At 49.6% G+C, this 26,485-nt stretch overlaps 1 protein-coding gene across 2 annotated transcripts; it reads right to left on the reverse strand.

The window, feature by feature from the left end:
* Cgn (cingulin) lies at positions 1–26,221 on the reverse strand. Of its 2 annotated transcripts, none has more exons than XM_028857440.2 (21): positions 26,114–26,221; positions 19,239–20,119; positions 18,480–18,580; positions 18,283–18,352; positions 18,087–18,182; positions 15,574–15,701; positions 13,738–13,870; positions 13,080–13,292; positions 12,537–12,685; positions 12,111–12,243; positions 9,654–9,863; positions 9,137–9,343; positions 8,300–8,557; positions 6,598–6,768; positions 5,367–5,528; positions 4,375–4,464; positions 3,113–3,196; positions 2,907–3,025; positions 2,537–2,645; positions 1,739–1,902; positions 1–1,464 (listed from the first exon to the last, which is right to left on the reverse strand). In XM_028857440.2, the coding sequence occupies exons 2-21, from the start codon at positions 20,088–20,090 to the stop codon at positions 1,323–1,325; spliced, it is 3,591 nt and encodes a 1,196-aa protein (XP_028713273.1). In that variant the 5' UTR covers positions 20,091–20,119; positions 26,114–26,221; the 3' UTR covers positions 1–1,322. The 2 variants fall into 2 exon arrangements, with proteins under 2 accessions (XP_028713273.1, XP_037062762.1); XM_037206867.1 differs by lacking the exon at positions 26,114–26,221 and adding an exon at positions 25,920–26,003.
* Positions 26,222–26,485: the final 264 nt, after the last annotated feature.

Raw genomic sequence — 26,485 nt, forward strand, 5'->3', positions numbered from 1 at the left:
CAATATAGATATGCCATTTTAATATTTAATTTAAAATAAACCAAAGCTGGATTGGATTAGGAGAAAATAACTGATTTGCAGAATATCTTTATTTTTAATTCATGAAATTACAAGTGATTGATGAGAACAGAACTTACTTTGGAAATAAGAGGTGAACCATCCCTATTACCTTCACCCACCAGAGCTTGGCACGCCCCAAAACTCAAAGGAGGATTACATTCTCCATTGCCCCTTCCCATCTCTACTGAGAGTCAGCTTCTAAACCCAGGCAAAGCTCTGAATCAGGGCCCACTTCCTGAGAAAGCAGGGATCTGTTGGTTCCCATCGAGGCTGGGCATATCGCGAAGCCACAAGGAGGCCACAGGGACTAGATGTTTGCTTTTAGAACCTGAATAAACAGTCCTCATGGTCCCCAGGTATAACCACCTCATGGCAGCATCCAGTCAGAGAGGGCGAGAAGGAAGACGGAAACCCTGAGCGGAACAGTCCACCACCTTACAAGGCCTGTTGAGGCCCTTCTTCTCCCAGGGGCTGGTTGGCAGAGTAGCCTGTAGCTCTCCTGCCCAGTCACTGGGGAAGGAGGACAGGCTGAGGCCCCCCATGAGGAAAGGCTGGTCTTTGGAGAGGTATGAATGTGCAGGTTTATGAAAGGCAAGAACAGCATCCTCATCTCACACTGCTAAGGCACTGAGAGTAGAGCAGTGGGCAGGGATGGTCAAGATGGAAAGGCAGGAGGCGCCCTGGACCCCGTGCTGGGAGAAAACAAAAATATTGCAACTGAAGAGATGCTAGGGACTACTCGTGGGCCCATGACTGTGCAAAAAGAAGAATCTGAAAAGTGGGTAGAGCCACGCCCGCATGTCCATACCCATAATGTTCCCTCCCTTGCTCCAGAGTGGGAGGAAAAAAGGGATCCAGGGAGCAGAACATTGGGTATTTCCCTGAGACATATGGTTAAATATTAAAGAAATAAAGCTTTATATACATGGCAATATCCATCCCTTCCCGTCCTTTGCAGTCCCACTCAGGTGTATGTCGACCATTAGTCCCACTGTAAGGGAGATAGATGATGGAGAGGTCAGCACCGTCAGGAAGGGCTCAGCAGGCCTACCCACTCTTCCAGTGACGAGGACAAGCCCACCCACCAGCTCACTGCTAATGTGTTTATCACCGTCGCTCTGACCCCTCCCTGTCTTCAGTCTGAATCTGGTCACCCATGGGAATAAAAAGACTCTCAGGCAGGCAGGACAGACCAAAGCAGAGCAGGGCTGGCTGAGACAGGCTTCAAGCCTGTCTGTGGTCCTTCGCAGAGCATGCGCTAACTAACAGGAGCTGGTCTGCAGGTTGCTCTCTGTAAGCAGTGACGCAATGGATGAGGGGTCGTAGACACCGTCAAATTCCTCGTCAGAGCTCAGCCCCTCTTGTTTGAGGGCTGCCTCGGCAGCCGAGCGGGAAGCTTTTCGCCTGAGTCGGAGAGAAAAGGAACAGACTGAGACCATCACCCCTCCATGCTAAGGAAGTGATTCTTCTAAGACCTAAAGCTATTCACATGGTCCCCTACTAGTCAGGGATCTAGGGAGATAAAGTGAAGGATGGAAGCTAAGATACTGACAACTAACCATACTACCTTGTAGGCAGGGATAAGGGACTACGTGATTCTCCTTATCCAGCTTGGGGGAGCCCCTTCCCTTCCCCCCATGAGCACGGTGCAGAGGGAGGGGCAGAAAGGCGGCCATACCAAGCATCCTTTTCCAAGGATTTGATCCGAGCCTGGAGCTGTTCATTGACCTCATGCTGTTCCTCCAGCTCCCGCTGTGCCTTCTTCCTCAGGCTGTCCAGCCGCTCGATTTCCTCCTCTGCTTCATCCACCTGCCGCTTCAAAGCCTTCACCCTCAGGCTCAGCTAAGCAGGATAGGGTGTCCCCACATCAGAAAAGCAGTTACTCCCCAGGGCTGGGACCTCCCCTGCAATGACTCTGACAAGGGGCAATTGCCCCCCATTTCCCCCCATGCCAAAATGTTGTGACCTTGAATAAATCCTCCAGCCTCAGGGACTTGTTGAGAGGAGGTTAGGGAGCTGAGGAGATAGATCAGCCAATAAAGTGCTTGCCACGCAATCTCCCTAGGGCACCCTAGCAAGTGCCAGGCCAGTGAGAGACCTTGTCCAAAAAAAAAAAAAAAAAAAAAAAAAGCTGGATGGTGCTGGATGAGTAACACCCAAAGCTGTCCTCCGGCCTCCACACACATATGCACATTTGTGCACGTGCATACACATATACACCCTACACACAAGCACAACACAAAGGTTACTGGGAATTCGATGAGTTAATGTGCATATAACACTTAAGAGAAATTAGCAGACTCAATGCAGAGGCTATAACTAGTCTAGGCTAGATGTCGCAAGCTAATCTCTGTCCACACAAGCAAATTCTAAGTGTGGAAGACATGGGGGGATGGTGGCCTCCTCTGGCCTTCAAGAGAACACATAACATATACTTGTCCCACAGCTGCCTGTCCACAGGGTGCCTTGTCCTCACCTGGTCTTTCTGGTCGTTGACATGCTGCCGCTCATCATCAATCTGGATAGACAGTTCTTTAACTCTCCGTTCTAGTTTTCGATTGGTGGACTGCAGAACTGTCTTCTCTCTAAGAGGGAGCAGGAAAAGGGGGTCTTTTCTGTCATGAGCCTTACCGGTAGATGGGGAGGATCCAGGGAAGTTCCAAAGAACCAGGGGCCATTCCAATCCCAGAATTTCCACCACTCTGCCCTCCATGAGAAGCCAGGGGGACTCCCTGAAGACGAGGCCAGGTTGGCCAGACATGAGGTAGAAGATGAAGGGAGACCCAGAGGAGAAAAGCCCAGAGGAAGAAAGGGAGGGAGAGGGGTGAATGACAGGTTCCCATCACCTCTCTTCAGCTTGCAGCCGCTCTTGTAACAGTTGATTCTGGGACTCAAGCTGAGAGAAGCTGGCACTGGGTTTCTGGAAGCCTTCTGAGCTGGCCAACCGGGTCTTCAAGTCCTTGTTCTGAGAGGTGGAAAGAATCCACGGTTAGCACTCTATCTAGGTGGTCCTCTTTCTGGCCCGGAGTCTATCCCCAAAACTCCTTTTCACCTGTCTCTCCAAGGAGATTTTGTCACACTCCAAGTCCTGCCGAGCAGACCTCTCCTGCATAAGCTCTGTCCTCAGCTGATCCATCTATTAGGGATGGGTGAGAAGAATTAGCCCTGTGGAAGACTACATTAAACCAGCAAGTGAATCAACAGAAGCAGACCCCTGGAAGACATTCTCTGAACCACTAGTCCCCCAAATTCTCGGGCAACTAAGTACTCTCATCCTAGAATTACCAGCATTCCACTCTCAATGGCCTAGCTAGATGTGAGAAAGCCATCACACATTCCCACTGCCATGAAGCTACCTGTCATCATCCCTTCCTCACTATGTTAGATTGTATCCCCGAAAATCAGTTTCTTGCAAGGGGTCCCAGAAGGCTACCACATAATCTGTGAAAGTGGAGCCTAAATTTCATTGGAGAACCTAAGATGTCTAAGGCACTGGGAATGTAGGACCTTTGCAGTGGAAAGATGCAGGCAGGCACCAAGAGGAGCTGAGGAGAGAGGAGACAGGCTGTGTGTGCTCCAGGTAGCAAAGCTGAAGGGGGAAGGACTGCCCAAGAGCAGTAGAGCCAGATGATGTCACCATGAGCCCTGGATGCTGGATGTGAGTGTGGAGCTTACAATTAAAAGACTGCTTTGAGTCTCAGAACAGATTTTGAACTTTTGGACAATATCAGAACTGGAAGACTACAGGGACTTTTGAAATTGGACTGATAGCAGTTTGCATTATGATAACTGATAGGAGTTTTATGGGAGGGGGAACAGTGGAATACTATAGATTAAAGTGATGTTTGGAGGTGGGCATGCCTCCCAGCACTTGAGAGGCAGAGGCAAGCAGATCTCTGTGAGTTTGAGGCCAGCCTGCTCTATATAGCATGTTCTAAGACCAGCCAGAACTACATAGAGAGACCCTGTCTCAAAAAACAAACAAACAAAAAAAAAAAAAAAGTGATATGATTGGTTGCCAGGTTAAAAGAAGAAATTATAGCTATTCAAGTGGGAGGAGCCATTTGAAAGAACGCTCACAAAATCTCACAACCAGCCCTTCTGAATTGGAAGAGTAAAGTAAGTCAGCACAGCCTGTGCTTCCTCCTTCCACCGAAGGAAATCTGTCTACCCTTTCCAAAGCAGGTGAGAACCTGAAGCAGACTGCCTTGCCTGAACCGTCTAGGTTTTGAAAGACAGGAGCGCAAAGCTGTCTTTGAGAGAGCTGGGGGGTTACAGTGGGGAGCAGGCCCAGTGAGGGCTCGGGGGAGTCACCTGGTCCCGGCCACGGTTCACACGATCTGTTAACAGTTCCACCGTGTTCTTTTCTTCATCTAACTCTGCTTCCAGCCGTGAGACTTTCTCCTGAGGCGGAAGGACAAAAGGTCAATTCTGTCCCAAATTCTGGGCCCTCAAATGCCAAACTCAGAGCAGGACCCCATCAAAACTTCAGCCCCACAGACTTTTTTCCCTGCATATTCCAGAAACCTTCTTCTTGCTCCGGCATGCTCAAAGCCACCATGGAGGCAGCGCCCTCTGCTGACCAGGAAGGCAAACCCTAGAATCCATTCCTTCTTGAAGTACTATTTCCCTAGCGGAAAAACTAAAAGTGAAACTCAAGTTCCCCAGCAGAGGCCAGGATAGAAAAGCTCAGAAACAGCATTTCCAGAGTGTGGGGCAAATTTAAGCCACGCAGTACCATGCAGAAGTAAGAGCCTGGATTCGGGCCAACCACCTAGGCCTGCACATCAGACCTACCATGATCTCTGTACCTCAGTTCTCCTTATCTGTAAAATGGAGATGAGACCATCTACCTCACAGGGAGAATCCCAGGATAAGATGAGTCTGACATGCCACACCACAGTGCATTATGTACTTGTTACTATTATTCTTACTTTCAAGTACAGCAAATTGGAGACTACCATTCACTCTAAGGGAGGAGAGCCAAGCTCAGCTCCAGCCAACTACTGACACGCAGAACTCAGGTCTAAGAAGTTCAGTGCTAACAACTGTCCAAATGCAAAAGATGACAGAAATCCAAATTTTTACCTCACATTTATAAATTTCTCAACACCTGCCTTTAGTTCGTAGCTTAAAAAAAACATAGTAACCCAGCAAAACCATCAGTTGTGGCTTCTCAAAATTTATTTGCTAGTACAGACAAAGGCTTGGGATATATTGGGAGATATATTTCCCTGCTCAAATCTCCCCTGGGCCAGTTGGCCCAGAACCCCATCTCTCCCCAGCCTGCCTGTCCGTGCCTTTACCTCGAGGCTCTTCAGTAGTCGAGCCTTGTCATCCTGGGTGCGCTTCTTGTTCTCAGCCTCCTGTTCCAGCCCCTGCAGTCGCTGGGCCAGCAGCTCTTTGTCCAGCCGGGCCGTGTCCCGCTCAGCCTGGGATGTCTGCAGGGCCTGCCGCAGCCTTTGCAGCTGGGCCCAAAGACAACATACAACAACAGCTCATCCTAGCTGAAATGTAGGGGTGGAGGGCGGGAGCAGTCCACCCAAGGGAAGAACTATTTCACCTCTGACACTCTTTAGCGCCAGGCTGGGACCACAGCTTGGTGGCCGAGCACTTGCCTAAAAGGGCCAGCTCGTGGTGACAGGAGAACAGCTTTTAGTTCACTTTCTTTATCGCCTTAAAAGTCTCTACACAAGGGGCTGGAGAGATGGCTCAGTGGTTAAGAGCACTGACTGCCCTTCCAAAGGTCCTGAGTTCAATTCCCAGCAACCACATGGTGGTTCACAACCATCTGTAATGAGATCTGGCGCCCTCTTCTGGCCTGCAGACAAACATGCTGTATACGTAATAAATAAATCCTTAAAAAAAAAAAAAAAAAAAAAAAAAGTCTCTACACAAATAGGAATCACTTGAGAGTTTTACTGGGGAGCAGGCACCACGGTGCCTATTTAAAGAGGTTTTAAAACTACCAAACCTGTCAGACATGGTAGTGCATGCCTTAAATCCTTTAGCACTCAGGAGGAAGAGATAAAGAGATCTCTGAATTTAAGGCTAGCGATAAGTGACACCCTATCTCAAAACAAAAAACAACAAACAAAAAATATCTACCAATCCTAGGTCCCAAATTATGATCTAGGTAATATGAAGTGATGTTGAAGCATTAGGATTTTTAAAAATCATGGCCAAGTAGTGGTGGCACACACCTTTAATCCCAGCACTCAGAAGACAGAGGCAATCAGATCTCTGTGAGTTTGAGGCCAGCCTGGGCGACAGAGTGAGATCCAGGACAGGTACCAAAACTACACAGAGAAACCCTGTCTCAAAAAAAAAAAAAACCACCTTCCCAGGTGACTCTAATGTGCAGCAGAGTTTGAAAGCCCCTGCTGTGTAGACGATGCATCCCCTCTTTGTTGTCACAATGAGAATAGCACCCTCTTTTATACCTAAGTCTGGGCCCCAGCACTCCAGCCCACGGGTTCAGTAAGGAGGCAATGACCTTCAAACCAAAGAACACTATCCTGTCATTTAGGCGCCTACCTCATCCTGAAGCCGGCTCAGGCCCCCCGAATTCTTTTCGGCCTCACTGGCCCAGTCCTTGGCCTGGCGCTGGGCATCCGCTACTTCCCTTCGGGCCTTTTCCTTGTAATCTTCCATCTGGGACTGGAGCTGCTGCAGAGCTAGCTTGGAGTCATCCCCAATCTGCTCCAGCTAAAATGCAGAGACACACGTTCTTCCAGCACTGCACCTCCAAACCATGTTCTGTCCCTTCTCTAGCCCCAGCTCCCAGAAGTCTCCCAAGAGCCTCCTTTCTGGCAAGCAGGCCTCTCCGGCTTTCCTGTCTAGATCCCTAGTATGGCTAGTAGTTATATTCAAATGTCTGCATGGACCATAGTTCTATCGCTTACTTATTACCATCTCTGGTCTCATTTTCCCATCTATAAGATGGGATAATAAAGTCAGGTGGTGGTAGCGCACACCTTTAATCCCAGCACTCGGTAGGCAGAGGCAGGTGGATCTCTGTGAGTTCGAGGCCAGCCTGGTCTACAGAGGGAGATCCAGGAAAGGCGCAAAGCTACACAGAGAAACCCTGTCTCGAAAAACCAAAAAAAAAAAAAAAAAAAAAAAAAAAAAAAAAGATGGTATAATAATAGTACTTACATTGGTGAGTTGATATTGATTATGTTAATTAAAGTACTTATAACAGTGGTTGGCACTAAGTAAACCTTCAATGACCATACTTCTGCAAACTCGAGGTGACATGGTTATAAGATATAAAGAAAATCTGCCAACTGAACTATGACAAACCCTCGACTACCATTTCAGAGAAAATAAAATATTTTATTTTCTAAGTTGACATTGTTAGTAGTTGGCCTTGTTTTGTAAAATAAGATCAGGGGAAGAACCTTACCAGCAGATGTAATTTAATTTCCTTATCTCCCATGTTTCCTCCTATCCCCACAATTTAAACCTTTACTAATGAGGATTCTTATGTCTAGGTCTTCTAGACTTCTAAAGCAAACTCCAAGAACGAAGACCCCAGGACAAAACTACTGCCATAAGCAGGATTTCACACTCGAGCTGGGCACGGTAGCACTGACCTATAGAGGTCAATGCTAGTTTTAGCTACATGAGATTTGTCTCCTGAAAAAAACAGGAAGGAAGGGCTGGAGAACCGGCTCAGTGGTTAAAGTACATACTGCTCTCACAGAGGACCTGAGTTCAGTTTCTGGCACCCGTACTGGGCAACCCAAAACTGCCTGTAACCCTAGCTCCAGGAGACCTGACGCCCTCTTCTGACCTCCTTGGGTACTGCACTCATATGCACACATATAACCACCACCACCCCAGACACAGATACATAGACATGATTTAAAAATAATAACAAGGGCCAAGCATGATGGCCAACACCCTTAATCCCTGCACTTGAGAGACAGAAGCAGATGGATCTCTGTGGGTTCAAGGCCAGCCTGGTCTACATAGTGACCTCTAGGACAACCAGGGTTACATAGAAAGACCCTGTCTCAAAAACATAAAACAAGATATAATAATAATAATAATAATAATAATAATAATAAGGAGGAGGAGGAGGCAGCAGCAGAAGCAGCAGCCTTTTCTCAAAAAGGAAGATTTGGCCCAATCCTGTCTTGAGGAAACCGAACGTCACACATCCTGACGCACTTCAGGGTCAGTTTCTGCAGGGCTCTCAGCTCTTCCGTAGGAGTCCACACAACCTAGGTACCTCTTTGTTGAGCCGGTCCACAGTCTTGTTCAGCAACCGCTTCTGCTCCTCCAGCTCGGCCTTGCTCCTCCGCAGGGCCTCCCGCTGCCTGCCCTCTTCCTCCAGAGCCCGGTTCAGCGCCTGCTGTTCCTGCCCGAGGCGGGCCAGCCCCCGCTGGGCCTCATCCAGCCGGACCTCCAGAGCCCGCTTGGCTGCCGCCAGGCTCCCCTCCTCCTCCTGGGCGGCGTTCAGAGCCTCGGCCAGCTGCTGTTTCTCTACCTGGGAAGAGGCAGAGGGGGAAGGTTGGGCTGAGAAAAGGCAACACTTGGGCTGAAGGCACTGGAGGTGGGTAGATGATGCTGGAAGAGTGGGGGCGTTACTGATGGAAAAGGTAGTGCTGGTTGTGATGGCCCATGCCTCCAACCCCAGAACTTGTGAGGAGAAAGCAGGCAGACCTCTGTGAGTTCGAGGCCAGCCTGGTCTACATAGGGAGTTCCAGGCCCGGTGGGGTTGTATAGTGAGAGACCCTGCCTCAACACAACAACAAAGAGTTAAGTAGGCAGCGCAAACAGGCTCAGAGGAACTAGCCAGAATCAAAGCACAGAGCAAGCAAAGGGTGGGCGGTAGGAGACAAAAATACCAAAGCAAACTTTGAAACAGATAGGGTGAGGGCAAAGGAGCAGCAGCAGCCCATGCTGGCAGTCAAACGGAAGGCCGATACTGGGGGGACCTGGGGGGCGGGGGGGACACCGTGCAGCAGGCACACTCAAACAATGTCTGAGCACCGAGAGAGCGAGTGTCGCCAGGGCTGGAGGGCAGAAGGGCAGGGCGGCCCACCAGGCGGACAGGAGCGCTTACCTCCAGCCGATGCACTTTGTCCCGAAGCCGAGCCTCCACCGCTTCCCCACCCTCCGCCAGGCCGCGGGCCTCCTTCAACTGCTGCTCCAGACCCAGGATGCGCCTTCGGAATTCGTCGTTCTCCTCCTGGGTTTCCCGAAGCGTGGTTTCCACTGTTGCCCGACGCTGCCCCAGCACCATGGCCTCTGCCTCTGATGCCAGCTTAGCCTGCGGACAGTTGGGAGAATCGGCTCAGACCGTGAGGCTCAGCGCGGTAAACATGGCATATCCAGGAAAATGGGCCACCCAAGTGCCCACCTGGCTCCCAGGAGCCAGGCGTGGAGGTGTGACCCCAGGCAAGGGTCTTCCGATAACCCTACCCCTGCATAGAAGCGCCGCCCTGCTATTCCACACACACACGAGCCTCCAGAACTGCTCAGTACATACCCATCATAGGGAACTTGGCAGGCTCTCTGGCTTCTCAGCCCTCCTGACCCCTCAGCCTCCACCTCCTGAACCCTGGGCCCACTCCCCTTGCCTTGGAAGCCTCTTCACAGTCCTGCCGCAGTTGCTGCAGGGTCTTTTGTAGCTGGAGGTTCTGCTGTTCCAGGTCTCGGCCTCGCTCAGCCTCAGCCCTCAGCACCGCCAGCTGCTTCTCTAACTCCTGGTCCCTCTGTCGCCCCGCCACCTCCCGGCTCTGCCGCTCTGCCTGCAGCTCTTTCAAATCCGCCTGGGTGCGTCGCAGCTCCTGGGAAGGGAAAGGAAACAGGGGGGACGGCGGCTATAACAAGGTTCCAGCATGCGGAGGAAGTAAGACTCTCGCATGCATCGTGGAAAGGAACATAAATAATGAGGCCGCTTTAGGGAGCAATCGGGCAGATTCCCAAAAAGCTGAACGCAGACTAAGCAACCACAGGACAAATCCTATTCTTAGTGACATGCCCATGAAAACTGACAGTTCTCACAAAAATTTGTTCATAAATGTGAATTTTGAAAGCATTATACCCGATGAAAAAAGCCAGAAATCAAAAGGCACGTATTATAGGATTCCAATGATATGAAATGTTCGGCTTATGAAAATCTGGAGAGAAATCGTTGTCAGGGCATGGAGAGAATGGCCACTAAGGAGCATGGGATGCTTTTTTGGGGAGATTAAAATATTCTGTAACTAGATAATGGTGATGGCTTTGTAATACAATAAATATACTAAAAACCACTGAACTGTCTGTTCTAAAAGGAGAAATTTTGGGCCAAGCGTGGTGGTCCATTAATCCCAGCACGAAGAAAGGCAGATCTCTGTGAGTTCAAGACCAGCCTGGTCTACATAGTGAGACCTGGTCTCAAAAAAAACTAAAAATAAATGAATAGAGGAATTTTATAGTACATAAACTATAACACTATTAGAAACCATGTGGAGGACAAAGGGATGAACGCATGACTAAAACAAGGCTGACAGTCTAAAAAAATAAAAAACTGCAAAACAATAAATACTAATGCATCTTAAATTTCTTTTAAAGGGCAATTAAAATATTAATTATGGCTCTCCTTAGTTATTAGGCACATTTAAAATTTAGAAATAGCTAATAAGGCTGAACATGCAGTGACTCTGTAATGCAGATACCAACAAAACTCTTTACAGAGAAAATGAAACAGGGCCACTGTCTGGTCTGAGTTGGACTTGGTGAGTCTGCTTCCCTACTCTTCCCTCATCTATATTTTGTTTAAATACTTGGTAAAATACACCTCCTATCTGAGGATTAGTAATAAACGATACTGTGTGGAGAATGCTCAGGTTGGCCAGGTCAACTATACATCAATAGGTTTCAGACTCCCCTTGGTATTTGTAACTTCATAATACAACATAGTTTATGTCATCCAAAAATAAACAGCTGTTTTCTTTTTTGTTTGTTTTTGTTTTGTTTTGGAGAGGGGGATTCTCTTTTCGGGGGAGATTTGAGACAGTCATAGCCCTGGCTGTCCTGAAACTCATTACATAGACCAGGCCTGTCTCTGCCTCCCAAGCGCTAAGATTAAAGGCATGCACCATCATACGCAGCCTATTAGCTACATTTTTTTTTAGGGGTGGGGGATGGGTTCAAGACAGAATTTCTCTGTGTAGCCCTGGCTGTCCTAAAACTCCCTTTGTGGCCCAGGCTGGCCTCAAACTCAGAGATCCACCTGTCTTTGCCTCCCGAGTGCTGGGGATTAAAGGTGTGCGCCACCACCGCCTGGCCTATTAGCCACACTCTTTCTTATCCTTCATAAACTACAACACCAAGAGTAAGAAACTGTGTTTATTTCAATTTTTATGACTTTCTCATGACTCATTTATAAACCATCATCCATGTATAATGAGAAAAGGATTGACTTTAAAAAAAAAAAAAGATCAAAGCAGAAATCTTGGAGTGTTATGTCGGCACCCTGCCAGCAAGATTGTGGCCTGGGATACTGGGGAGATGCACATCAAACACTGGGCCCCTTAAGCACCATGTCCAGACTCTGTGCTTTCCAAATAGCCTTCAGATTACAATTTGTTTTTGTAAGTAGGTCAGACAGCCAAGCTGATACCGGCATTGCAGTCCAGGGATTATATTTCTCAATGTAAATTAATAAACAGGCATTCTAACAAAACGTTTGTTTCAACATGTAGTTAATGAACTTCTCCCTGAAATAGCAGTTTTTCAGAACCAAATTAAGGTTCTGAACCTGCAAAAATGACCCTGGGGTTTTACAAACCCATGTGTATTTAGCTGCCTATGATGTCGTCCAGGGAGGCAGCCAGCAGTATCCCAACCTGGCTGTTGACAGCTTTTCATTAGGAAACTCAATAACCTACGAGGAGACCTGTCCTGCAGAGCTGGAAAGCCACACCTGAGCTGCTAGGACGGAGCCTGAAAACCACACTCCTGGAGACAGACCAACTAGCCCGGGCAGAGGTGCATCAGTGAGGCAGAAGTCATCCTGACCTGCGGTCCGCACCCCAGGCGCCAAGTACCTTTTTGAGCTCCTCAACCTGGTGAGTATCTCTTGCACCGGCTCGGGCCTGCTCTAAGTCCCTCTGTAAGACCTCCATCTTCTCCCCCAGTTCCTCTTCCATCTCCTCCTTCTCCATCCGCAGCTGCAGAAGTCTGAGCTCAGCAAGGTTATAAACAAAGGATAAAAGACCAAGGTCAGACTTCCCACACAGGGGAGAGTCACAGGACAATGGGAACAGCCAGCCCTCTGCAGGCCACTGCCACAGACACGCACTCTCAAGGAGTGGATCTGGAGAACAGCAGCTTCGGAAAGAGCATGTGGGAGCACCGCACGAGAGCACCGCATGAGACACGAGAGCACCACTCGAGGGAAAGGCAGTAGGGTATAAGGCAGTGGGGTATAAGAGTCAGGTTAAACACCCCTGCGAAAGGCAGGAGGGTCTTACTCCTGCTTGGTGGCTCTCAGCTCCTCCTTGTTTTTCTGGAACATGTTCTGCCAATGCCCTGTCTCCTCTGAGGTCTCCTCTAGCTCCCTTTGCAGCTCCCGTACCAGGGAAGACATCTTCTGCCTCTCAGCTTCCACTGCAGCATGGTCCTAAGGAAGGAGAAAATGAGCACCAGGAGGCCCGGAGGGCAAAGCTCACTTTAAGGCAGAAGAGGAAGGTGAAGCCCAGAGAGCACCATATCAGTGACACACTGACAGCCTGGTAGTGTGATGCTAGGAAGCTACAGTCCTTCTCTCTGTAATCTGCAGGAAGCCCCTCCACGATTTCCCCCGTGGAGTTCGCCCACACATCCTCATGGTACTTCTAGCCTGTAACTCCTCCCTCTGCTCTGAGAGGTTTCCTAACCAAGGTTCCCACTACATCTCACAGGTGACCTTTAGGGAAGGTTCCTGTTGCCACCATGAAAACTCCCAAAACACAGTAATAAGGCAGCCCCGTTCCCTGGCAGGTCCTCTTCTCCCAGCTCCAGTTCTTGTCACGTGCCTGGGTCACATCTTGCATGCTCCGGCGAAGCTGCTCCGTGTCTCTCTGGTATTGCAGCCGGACATGCTCCACTTCCTGGTCATGGGAGGCCACCTCCTCTTTCAGGGCCCCCTTCAGGGCTGTCAGCTCCCGTTCCCTCAGCCTCAGCTGCTCCTCCACTCGCTGTTTTCCCTCTAAGACCTCTTCCAGAAGTTCCCGGGTCTCTAACAAGTCCTGGAGAAAGAGAAAGTGGAAGCTTGGGGGTGACCACATTAGGACTCATTATGTCTATTAAAAAACTCATCTATTTAGCCAAAAATACTAATTGAGAGCTTGGCAGGGTGGCATATGCTTATAACCCCAGTAATTAGAAGGCTAAAGCAGAAGAATCACACACTGGAGGCCAGAATGGACAACGTAGTGAAGTCCCACCTCCAAAAGAAAAATGTGTTGATGCTTTGTATTAGTATAGTATTAGGTGCTTGTTGCCCTCTAAACTGCCTATAAAGAACGGTCATCCCAGTCTCTAGCCTCACACTACTTTGGGTCTGCCTGAAAGCACACTGAAGAACACGGTGAGAACCTACCTGCTTTCCATACTTCCCGGAAACAGTGGATGAGCAGACCTGAGGATGCTGCAGGGCACCGAGGCTAGACTATAATACAGTCCTTTTCCTACCTTTAGGAGAATCTCCTTTGCAGGCTCAGGACTCTGGCCCTGTTTCAGCTTGATCTGTAGCTCCTTCACCTGGGTCTCCAGCCCATGCCGTAATCCTTCTTCCTGGCCGAGGAGGAGCTTCATGTTCTGAAGCCTAACAATAGATAGCATTACTGGATACTATGGTAGGCAGTTACAGGCTTACCATACACGGATTCATTTAACCTTCCTTTAAATCTCCATTTTTTGCACATTTGTTTTTTCTGTGCTAGGGATAGAAGGGCCTTGCCAAATTGGGCATTTCAACAATAAACTACACCATGCTCCTACTTGAATCTTCCTTTTTCCTTTATTACACACACACACACACACACACACACACACACACACACACACACACGAAGGAGATATCTGTGTGGCAGTCAGAGGACGACTTGCAGGAGTTGAAGCAGCCATCTCCTCTTATAACAGCACTGACCGTAACAGGCCCGTTTGTTTGTTTGTTTGTTTGTTTGTTTGTTTGTTTGTTTCCAGGGTCCAGTTTGCTAAAACCTCTGTCCCATATTATCCCACCATCCTATGTTGACTCATGTCTGGCTTCAATCAGATCCTCAGGAAGTACATCCAGTCTGGTAGCCAATCAGGGTCCTGCCCAACCACAAGCAGGAATTGCTCTTGCTATTTTCAGTCAAACAGACCCCTGACACAGCAAACAGACCCCCGACAACACAGCTACAGTTGCCGACCAGACACACGAGCTAATCATAAAATGACTCCCGTATCAATAAGGGTCTTTACCCAATCACTTCAAAGCACACTGAACCGCAGCTGGAGTTCCCCTCGCGGTGCTTCAAAGGACCCTGAGGGCTTCTCTCGGGGTCGCCATTAACCACTGTGTCAGAGGGTTGGACCCCTGCATGCTGGAATTTTTGCTCTTGAGAATTAAACGCTCTTGTTGATTGCATAGGTGTCTGGTAGTCTTTATGGGACTTCTCATGAGCCCTAACAGGGGTCATTTCTCCCTTTCCAACTTGTGTGTCCCAGGGATGAAATTCAGGTCCTCAGGTTCTGTGGTAAGCACACCTTCACCAGGTGAGCCATCTCCAGACCCCTGTTCAAATCTCTCTCTCACTCGCTTTTGTTTGTTTGTTTGTTTTTTGAGACAGGAATTCTCTGTATCCCTGACTGTCCTGGGACTCACTCTGTAGACCTGGCTGGCCTTGAACTCAGGAGATCTGACTGCCTCTGTCTCCCATGTGTTGGGATTAAAGGTGAATGCCACAACTGCCCGGCTCCCCCATTCAAATCTTAAATGAACATTTATACCCAACTACTTCAATTAAAACTGTGACCTGTTCCTCAATGAGCTAGCCCTCTCCGTCTGTTTCAGTCCGTGGTACTCACCACCTTCTCAAGTGAATTTACCCACATCCTCTACTTGTTTACTCTCTGTTCCCTGTCTCTGGGAGCTAAGATTCTGGAGAGGAGGGCCCTACCTGTATGGCTCACTGACGTACCTCAGGAGCCCACATCAGAGCCTGTCGCATAAACAACATCATTCACAGGCAGAAGATATCTGCTAAATCAGTGAGCAAATCCTCACCATAATCCTGTAAGGTAGCTCATATTTTTAGAGCCATTTTGCAAATTAAGAACCTCAGACAGGCACACCCAGGTAGTCCATCTCCAGATCACACACTATCACCATTACCGCAGAAAGGGAAATAGAAAACGGTCCCAACCGCTTTAGCATCTCCAGATTCCCCTCTGCCTCCTTCAAAGCTGGGAAGATCGACCTCTATGCCCAGTCCAGGTCCCTGACCCATGTGCCCCCCGTCCCCCGTCAGCTGCACTCACTCCTTGGCGCTCTGCTGGGCATCCCCCTTCCTCCTCTCCAGCAGCTCCTGCAGTCGGTTACACTCTTCCGTCTTCTCCTCCAGCTGCCTCTCTAGCCCAACCCTGGATGGCTCTAGCTTCTGCCGCTTCTGAGAAAGACATGAAGAACAAGAAAAGCTTGTAGAAAGATCCACTATAGTCCACATGGTAGCACATGCCTGTAATCGTAACACTACGGAGGCAGAAGCAGGAGGATCACAAGTTCAAGGCTAGCCTGAACTACACAGTAAGTTCCAGGCAGTTTAGGCTACAGAGTGAAATCTTGTCTAAAAAAAAAAAAAAATTAAATGTATAATTCAGGTACAGAGAAAAAATTTTACTGTTTAAAAGAACCCTGGGGCGTGTGGCATGCTTTAATCCAGCACTCGGAGCAGAGCCAGTGATCACTGTGATTCGAGCCAGCTGACTACAAGTGAGCTCCAGAAAGCTCAAAACTACGCAGAGAAACCTGTCTCGAAAAACAAAAAAAATAAATAAATAAATAAATAAATAAATAAATAAATAAATAAATAAATAAAAAAGAACCCTGGACTTTTGAATTATAACCTGTTTCTATGTTCAAGCTATCTGTGTATTACTTCTCCTGCAGTTGTATATACAATGTTTTTACATTCAAAAAAGGACAAATACTATAGAATTGTATTACATGAAATATATAGAATATACAAATATATAAAGACAGATTAGACGTTATCTCAAGATGGAGAAGAAAGGAATATAGAGCAATGATTTCCTAAGTACAGAATCTCTGTTTTGTGTGATGGAAAAGCCCCACAAATGGACAGTAGTATCAGGACATAATATCATAAATGTAATATCAATACAATTAATGTAATTAATGAATATCATAAATATAATTATTGAATGAATACTGTGAATGTAATCAATGAATACAACAAATGTAATTAATATCATGAGTATAATTAATGAATATCATGAGTGTAATTTAAAAAAATTAAAAAAGAAAATCTACCAAACCTACTTGAGACTCCTAAGTGTTCTAGTAATAACAGCCATGAGTCAGAATTACTCAGCATGCTGATCCCTGATTCTCAGTCCTCAGACACTAAGAAACGCTTGTTTTAGGCTGTTAAGTTTTAGAGTAATCTGTTTTGCAACAAATAAATAAAGAGTCTATTATTATCTTCACTTAGTATTAAGGAAACAGGATTTGAATACTTGAAGAACTTAACTAAGATTAGTTACACAGCCAGCAATTACTAGAATCAAGGTTGGAACCCATTAAGTTTGATTCCACACAACCATTAACCTGCATCGAAATCTCCCTAACAAGGGGATTGCAAACCAACCCGAGCTACTCCAACGATGTACAGGGCAATACTGTAAAGGAGGAAGGCGCATTTATAAAGGGCTGGGGCTGGGGGTGTGGTCAGAGGACCTGCCTAGCATATACAAAGCCCTAGGTTCCATCCCCAGCAAGGCATTAACTGGGCATGGTGATTGACATTTATAACCCCAAATCCGGGAGGTGGAGGCAAGGATTAGAAGTTCAGGGTTAACACAGTGAGTTCAGGGCCAGTCCTTCTGAGACCCTGTCCTTCCAACCCCAGAAAGAAGAGTAACAAAGTGTCTGAAGTTTCAGAGGAAGAGTGGCTGCCTCCTTTCATCCATCTCTGCGACCTACTGCCACAGGCAATTCCCTTAACCTCTCCTCAGAAAAGAGCCTTCGGCACACTTTGCACTGCCACAGTCACGATCATGTATTGCCCAGGGTCGTATCTGCCATAAAAATCACACTCGACACATGACATTATTATCATTACCATCATAATTATGATGAGGAAAAGACTTGAGACACACAGAATGTAAGTAATTTTCTTTTCTTTTTGGGGGACATGGTTTTGTGTGGCCCAGTCCATCTTCAAACCTGACAAATAATAGGTCCAGAGAAGACCTTGAATTCCTGATCCTCCTGCCTCTACTTCCTGAGGCTGTACTGGCAAGCACCACCACAACTGGTTGTATTCAGTACGAAGGATTGAACCCAGGACACTCTGTGCATGCAAAGTGAGCAGTCTATCAACTGAGCTACACCCCGGGCGGAAGACAAAAGCTAGTTCTCAAGCTCTCTATAAGCAGTCAATAGCAGACCCAGGACATAGACTCCTAGGGAGAAGGAAAAGGAAGTAGATCTGTGCTGTGCTCCACCCTTTAAGGCCTGGCTGGGACGAGGACACTCACTTCTTGTCTCACTCAATACAGACAGCACTGACTCAGAAGAGCCAGGCCAGCTGGGCAGGGTGGTGCACACCTTTGAACCCAGCAGAGGGAGGACGATCTCTGTGAGTTCAAGGCCGGCCAAGGATACTCACACTCAGGAAGACAACACACACACACACACACACACACACACACACACACACACACACACACACAGAGCCAGCCTAGCTCATCTCCAGGGTATTCATCTTCCCCGTGGTCCTTCACCCTCCTATACCTCTAACCTGCCTTACCTTCACCTCTTCATCCAACTTCTTCTGGAGCTCCTCCACTTTTCGGGTAAGCTCACCCTGCCCTGCCAGGGCCTTGGTAGAAGCAGGAGAAACCATCTGCCAGAGTATGGGGGAACCAATGGGGTGGGAGGTAAGTCCACATCCAGATCCCGGTGGCCCTCGAGGTCCTGGACCTGACCCCAAGAAGGTCACTTACCCCCAGAGGCTGTATCTGCTCCAACACCAAACTAACTTTCCTCTTCACAGAGGCTTCACTTTCTGGGCTTCTGGAAGATAGAAGGATGGAAACAAGGATGAACGGAGGGGAGGAGAGACCAGGAAAGAGATTGGAAGGGAAGCCAGAGGGACAAGAAAGGAGGTGTATGCTTCCACTACTGGGTGGACCCCACTCACCCCTCCCTTAGGATGCCATAGATGGTAGCCTTCATATGGTCCACACTGCCTGGTGGAGCTGCCTCCCGCTGGTCTCGGAGGAGGTCTGGAGTTGATTTGAACTGGAGGAAAAATGAAGAAACAAAAAGAAAGGAAGAAGAGGGGAAGGGAGGGACGATCAGGCCAGGGTGCCTATGTGGTTCAAATGGAACACAGGCAGCAGCTGAGAGATGAAGTCTCTCAGCACAACGAACAACACTACTCAGGCCTGAGGCACAGCCCCAAAAATGTGCAAGCAGGAGACGTCTGCACTACTGCTGCCAATCAGACTTTCCTCAATCACCAGCTGTGAGCTGTGCCACAAGCAGTTTGTCATTAACACCAACAGACGTACTAGAATTTATGAACGCACATAGAGTTCCAGAATGCACATAAGTGAGTCTCCCCACGTAAGTCACATCCCGGAGTAAAAAAGGAGAAAGCATGGACTTCCAGCAAGACTCTCAGGGGAGCTTCCCCTACCCTCCAAGGATGCATTACAAAAGGTGCTAGACCTAGCAAACTAGTATTTGCTGATGACCGAAGAATGGCTACCTCTCCATGCTCACGTCCATTTTCCTGAGACTTTTACCCACGAAAGTATGTTGTGTACGTGGGTACTTAGTGGATAAGATGTAGATCAAAAGGCAGACTTTCTGCCCCATGTTATCTGAATTAGTAAAGGATTCCGTGGGCTGATGCAAAGCCAGGGTTGGCAGTAGGGGGGGGATGACATCTGACCTGCGCCATGGTGGGATCCTGTGCTTTCTCCCGTGGTTCCTCAAAACTCTGAAGGACCCAGTCTTGCGTCTGCCGGGAACGGCTAAAGCTGCTGAGAGAGCTCTGGCTCTGAGACGGCTGCTTTGAGCTGTCCACGTGGTCGTCATACTTTGTACCGGGGGTCCAGTGGCTGGGGGGCGGGCGCTCCCGATCCTCGCGGTTCTCCCGGGAGAGCCGGCTGTCCAGACTCTGGCTCCGCTTGCGCTGCTCGTGGGGAAGCGTCCGCGTGCGGCGGCCAGTCCGGCCCCGGACCTGGCCCCCGGTTTGACTATCAAACTTGTTGATGAGAGAGTCCACGGAAGACAAGGGCGCGGTGTCGATGGTGTTAACCGGGGGAGTCTTTTGAGGGGCTAGCTCCAACAAGCTGGCGCTCCTGTTGCTGGGACCCACAGAAGCAAGCCCTGTCAGAGAGGCTTGCGACTGGGAGCGGAGCAGTTTTCCATTCCAGTGGTCCCGGGGCTCCTCATCAGATGTGCTGCCCTGAGAAGGGGCAGGAAACCCCTGGACTTGAGAGTAGGGGTTCTCAGGGGGCTCTGAGTCGGAGCTCAGTGCTCCTGGGGACCCCCGGTTGCTGGTCCCCTTGATTTGGACCCCAAAGGAGTCGCTCCCTTTCTCTCCACTGTTAAGGACCACAAAGGGCTGTCCAGCAATGCCCTGCACGCGCACGGCAACCCCGTAGGTACTGGCTCGGGCATCCTTAGCGGGGCGTCTCCCACCGCGGCGAAGGGTGCCCACCTCGGCAGCACCCTCTGGCTCTGTGATAAAGCGAATTTGGATGCCATGGTCTACCGGGCCCCGCGGGTCAGCCATCATGTGTGCCTGCTCCACATGTAGGAGGGGTCCTAGAAGATAAAGAAAACAGTTTTAGCTGAGGAGCCGGAAGCAGAAACCCAGCTTTAAGGAAGTTGACTGCCTTGCCAGGTCCTTCTATAGAAAACGGTTCTCATATTTTTAATCTGAGCAGCAGAAATGTAGTATATGGGCGTCTACCCCCAGTTTCTGAGTTATTAGTCTTGGAGCTAGACTGAGAATTTGAATTCCTCAGCAACTTCTCCCGGGTGAGGCTAATACTCCTGGTCCAGATAGCACACTCTGAAAAGGCTAGGGAGGTAGTTCGTGAGTAGACAGCTTGCTAGTATGTACAAGGTCCTTCCAACATAGGAAGAAAAAAAAATCAAAATAAAATAGAGAATATACTTTGAGGTCCACAGACTCAAAATAATTCATTTCCTTTGATGCAATCCTGGGGAGTGTGGCTTATAAAGACTTTGGAGATGTCTACTGATCTTCACATACAACACAGATAGCCTCTCCCATGTAAAGGCAGCTCCTCAAACCTGCCAATCGGATTCCTCCACTCCTTTGAAAAAAGAAGCCTCCTACTGCAGTTTGCTAAAATATATAGGTCACAAAATGTGGCATCCCATTTCTGGGAAGTCACTTAAACTGGTACTGAGACAACAGCGATGTCTCTGAAGGTACTGAGGGCGAGACAGACAGAAGAGTTGTACTCTCTGGGCTTTCCACCGGGTGGCTTTCTGTCCCTTCTGACCCTGATACCATGTAGACGTACTGCCTACTTGAGAAAGGACTTCGAGCTGGGTTGTGACTCAGTGGTATAGCATTTGTCTAACTTGTGCAAGATCTGGTTCAATCCAGCACCGAGAGAGAAAAGGACGAGGGGGAGGGAGGACTGAATTATGATTTTTTTTTTTTTTTGAGACAATGTCTTCTATAGCCCAAAGCTGGCCTCACACCCATTATGCAGCTGAAGATGACCTTCAATCCTGATCCTTCTCTTTCCACTTGTGAGTGCTGGTATTACGAAGGTGAGCCCCTGGGCTTGGTTTTATGCAGTGCTGGGATGGGACTCAGAGTTGCTAGGCAAGCACACTCTACCAACACAGCCTCAGCTCCCGCCCTTTAAATACGGGCTTTAGTGTGCTAGTCCAAGGACCCAGAATAGGCAGGCTGTGGGAGAGAGCCAGGGCCATCCACAGGCCAACTTCCTGGTCCACATTGCCCAAGCTTGGAGTCAGTAAATGGAATGTGTTCCAGGTGTGCTCTGGCTCCTGGAACTTGGGAGGGAGGTTTTGTTCCAAGCAAATTAAACAACAAATGCCTTCCTCGCTGGCCTCTACTGGAGCCCAGCACCGAGCTGGAGGGAGGAACCTCAGGTGTGCCAGACAGAAAAACAATCATACCCAATTCAACCTCCCTGTGGGGCTCCGGGCCAAGGAAACTTGGCAAGGGCCCTCTCAGAGATAGTAGAAGGTCTAGGAAGCCAGAAAACCAGGGCAACTGAAGGGAGGGAATGGGCAGGAGGGGATGGGCAAGAGGGGCAGAATCCAGGTGGGAAAAGGTTTGGAGGAGAAATGAACACTGAGGGCATTCTTAGCATTCCCAGACCTTCCCAACTGGAGAAGGAAGCGCTTTATTGGGAATGATTCACTTTGGGGGTCCTGGGACTGTGTACCTCCTCCATGACACAGCCCACACTTCTAACAAAATTTTTAAGTTTGTGAGGGCAGTGGAGAGAAGCTCTCCAAATTACTCAAGAAAAAGAAAAGGCGCCAGAGCAGTGGTGGGTGGCGATCTCTTTGGAGTCAAAAGGATCCTTTCACAGGGGTCACCTAAGACCATGGGAAAACACTGATACTTACATTATGTTTCATAACAGCAGCAAAATTAGTTATAAAGTAGCAATGAAAATGCTTTTATTGTTGGGGTCACCACAACATGAGGAACTGTATTAAAGGGTTGCAGCATTAAGAAGGTTGAGAACCACTGCTCTAGAGTCAGCACTTGTGGGGCTGAGGCAGGAGGATTGCCATGAGTTCAGGATCAGATGCAGTTGCATAGTGAGACTTTGCCTCAATAAAAAGGCTTAATAAGGGCTGGAGAGATGGCTCAGAGGTTAAGAGCACCGACTGCTCTTCCAGAGGTCCTGAGTTCAATTCCCAGCAACAACATGGTGGCTCACAACCATCTGTAATGAGATCTGGCGCCCTCCTCTGTATACATAATAAATAAATAAATCTTTAAAAAAAAAAAAAAAGCTTAATAAACAAACTGCTTCCCTTCTTTCTTCACATGCAATAATTTTATAATGTGTAATTTTTTTTTTTTGAGACAGGGTCTATGTAGCCCAGGCTGGCCCTGACTGAACTTACTAAGTAGCTAAGGATTGTTGCTGAGGACATTGAGGTTCCTTCTTTGGGGTCTTAAGTTTCATTAGTACAAGAATTTATAAATGGACCCAGCAGAAAGCTTAAAAACAATTTTATTAGAGCTTGAGAGACAAACAATAGGGCAGACAAACCGTCGATCTCAGCAGTTGTCAGGAGGAGGGAAATGGAAAGAAGCTGCCAGAAGTGGGGAAAGAGAAAGCCACGCCTTTAAGAAAGCAGGCAGTTTTGGTAATGGAGGTCAGCACCCAACACATGACAGACAGGCAGCTGCATGGCAGAGGGGCTTCAGAGGGAAGGAGAAAGCCCCGTGTGTACGGGGAAGCATGCCCAAGCTTTGGTAGGCATCTAAAAGAAACAGAAGAGGCGAAGTCGGGCTTCTCTCACTGGGAAAAGCAGATAGTTTCTTGCAGAGCTTCATCATTTACATAGACTCCCAGCAGGTTTACCTCAGTTTACCTCCATACATCTACTGAAGAGATTAGTTCCTGTCTCTTCCACTAGACAATAAGCTCCTCCAGGGCAAAGACCAAGACTCTCAGCTACCCTCTGCGTGGCCCATGGAGACTGGAACCACAGCAGGCTCTCCCAGCAGCAGAAAGATATGCCCATGGATCTCATAGCATTCTTTGTGCCTTAGTAACAAGACGGCTTCCTGGTCTGGACTCTCTGCCCCACACAGTCCTGATCTTACTTACAATCGGGTGTACCTAAACTGCCAGCTCTCAGAAGTCACATGATTTATTTATGATGAGGTTCTGCCCTGTCAGTCTATCTGCAGATCACCCAGATCAGGTCAAGGAGCTCCCCTGTAGGCACAGCGAAGTGCCCAGCCCCTGGGCCCAGAGTGCCAGACCAAGCAGGGGTGCTATCCAGTGTTCCCCTAGGTTCCAAAGACACTCCCCCTCCTCGATCACTATCAGCTCCAGGACATGTGGGTCAGGGGCCAGGGATGAGAGATCTTTAGGGTGGGTCAGAAAACAGAGCACTAAATGATTCAACACGGAAAACCCGAAACCTACCCGCCTTCAGTTACAGAGGACAGTGGGGTGGGGCCCAGGGAGCAGGGCAGCGCCAAGGCCTTGCATAAGCCCTAGGCAGGTAAACAGTGACCATGACATCAAGTCCAGGGCCGTGCTCTCACCAGCTGCCTGACCCTCTTTTCCCTCCCCTGGCACATGCCCAGGGCATTTCTCCCCAACTGTACTCTGGGAAAGGACCAGGGCAGAAGTTAATTCAGCGCCATCTGTCTGCCTCTGCCATTCCTGCCTGAACCCAGGGCGAAGGCACGGTACACCTGCACCAGACAGCCACTTCTCCCTGGGTTACTCATTAGCCTGCCCTGCCCCAATTCCATCACCTCTGGCCCAGCCATTCGCATCTGGCTTCCAACTAGGAGTGACAGGGTCCCTGGACTTCTGGCAGGAAGTGGGGGTGGGGTGGTTTCGGGTGTGTGGAGGAAGGGCTGATGTACACAGGGCCAGGCAGTAGGCTGGGTGCTGAATAACTGGAGCTTTCGGAAAGAGGAAGAACTAGGAGACCGTCAATTAGAGCCACCCCAGCGGTGACACAAAAGCAGCAAAATGGTCCAAATAGGAAAGGAAGCTCCGTGGCCTTAGCATTCGGTAAGAAGGCTCCTTGCAGCCCCACACAGAACCAACCCCCCAAGTGGACTCTAGACTAGGTCCACTCAAAAGCAGAAACCTGAGAGCCAAGCTAGAGTTGCTTGGCCAGTGGGGGTAAAAAAAAACAAAACAAAACAATGAAGAACTGGGCCCTTGCAAACAGGCTGGACTGGTTTGCAGGCAGAGGGAAGGGAGGCTGGGGAGGTGACTCTGGAAGCTTGCAAAGCAGACAAGAGAGAGGTTCCCCGCCAAAGGCACAGGGACAAGACCAAGAGTGGAAGCTCTGTCCAGCCTACATGCCGGGGCTCGGGCACTGGAGGGAGAGGCGGAAGGTGGAGAGGGAGGCGGCAGGGGTTACAGATCACAAAGGACTTGGTGACAGGCCAGTGTGAGACAGGACGCTTTGTCTCCCTCCACCACTCCCTCTCAAGTTCCCAAAGTTGCATTCCTGGCCTTACACCTACCTTCCTCAACTCCCAGCCGCTTGGTCCTCCCCTCCCAGGCACAAGGAGAAGCAGCCCTCCCCCCTCTCCTCCCACAAGGGTAAAGGCAGGCAGGCTCGCCTGGGAACCACAGGAAGCCAGAATCCTCTTAGAATCAGGCAAATCTCTGCATCTGCGGTCTCCCAGAGCCAGACCCCAACTCCCGAATCCCCGGGATGAAAGGAAAGGTGCCCTGGAACGTGTAGGCAGCCTGTCTACACACACAGCGGTTGCTAATTATTCCCCAATTACAGCAAGTGTCCTCAGACAGAGCATCAAAGGGGCCAAGCAAGGTTGACTCTGCTTCCACTGCTGCCTAAGGCAAGGAAATTCACCTCAGAAGTTGTCTGGGGCTCCGCGTAGCCCTCTCACGTGGCCTGGGAATCTGGAGATGTCATTCCCCTGGTCCTTTGGTCTCCTGGGGAGTTCTGCCTATGTGTATGCACCACTAGTGCAGACAGTGAGTTATCACAGGTCATGAGTCAGGGATGCCTGCTAGGGCTTCAGGGAATCAAGAGGATTCTGTGGCCTCAAGGAAATGAGCTGCACCCCCAAATCTCACCAGTGTCCCCCAACCTAGAACTAAGAAAATCTCTTATATATATATATATATATATATATATTTGTTGGGAGGAAAGGTTTAGCAACAGCCCCAGGAAGGAAGACAATTTCTAGGTGGGCGTGGTGACACATGCCTGTAACCCCAGCATTGAGAGCTGGAGGCAGGCAGACAATCAGTTCAAGGTCAGCCTCCGCTGTACAGCAAGTTCAAGGCCAGCAGGGACTACATGAAACCCACTATCAATCCACGGTCCCACACTCCCGAAAAAGCAAACATTTTTAGCCATTTTTTTTGGGGGGGGTCCAGAGATTTCATGTTCTTGGTGCCCCTCTCTTAGAGAACACACACGCTTCTTTCTAGAGGAAGAAGGAAAAATTCTCCCTGGCATGAAAAGAAAGACGGAAACAGCCTTAAATAATCTCACACCTAGCAAAGAGATGGGGGTGCTCTCGTAGTCTTAGTGTCTGACTGGCAACCGCTTCACCTGTGGGCAAACGGCGAGAGAACGACCCCACATTTCAGAGCACTTCCAAAGCCAGCAGGAGGGTGTCGGAGGCCAGCAGGAGCTGACCAGCACCTGCGGATATCTCCACCTCCGTCTCTGAACCTATGGCGGCACTTCCCTTGGCTCCGATACGACGAACCCTCCCCCGCCCCCACGCTGGTCTCCAAGAGAAATTCTGCCCCAAGGGCTGGCGCCTGACCTCCAGAGATCGGCGGCGCCGAAACAAAGGCATGCCCTGGGAATAACCTTACCCTTAGGTGCCCCACACCTGGCACCTTACCCAGTCACTCGCTTCGGACCGTGGAGTAGGGGACCAGCCCTCCGTTCGGCCACCGCACTCTGACCGCCCCTCCTCCTAAACTCAGCACCTGTGCCCAGGAGGAGGGCATCTGATGCCGCCACCCCGCCCCTCCGGCATGCTCCGGAGGGCCCACCCACCTCGCAGGTGTCCTCGCTCCCCGCGGGCTCACTCACCGGGGTCGGGCTCGGCGCTCTCGGGCTCGCACACCCCGCAGGGGCTCGCGCTCCGTCAGCCCCGCGCTGCACGCGCGGCCGCAGCCCGGCCCCTCCGAGCTCTGAGCTCCCTCCCCCTCCCTCCCCCCGCCCACCAACCTGTTACTCCCCAGGAGCTCCGCCCCCATTGGCCGTCACCCACCGCCCCGCCTCACCCTTCCTCCTATTGGTCTGCTTCCCGCAAGGGGCGGGGCAGCCACCGCGGGAACCTGGAGCCGGGGTCCCCAGCCCGGTGGGCGGGAGGGGCGGCGGGGTCACGTGGGATGGCGGGGCGCCAAGGGGCCTGAGAGGCCATTTTGGGGGCGTCGGGGCTCGGCGGACCCGGGTGTCTTA

The sequence above is a fragment of the Peromyscus leucopus genome, chromosome 6 (genome assembly GCF_004664715.2).
Source record: "Peromyscus leucopus breed LL Stock chromosome 6, UCI_PerLeu_2.1, whole genome shotgun sequence".
NCBI classification, from domain to species: Eukaryota; Metazoa; Chordata; class Mammalia; order Rodentia; family Cricetidae; genus Peromyscus; species Peromyscus leucopus.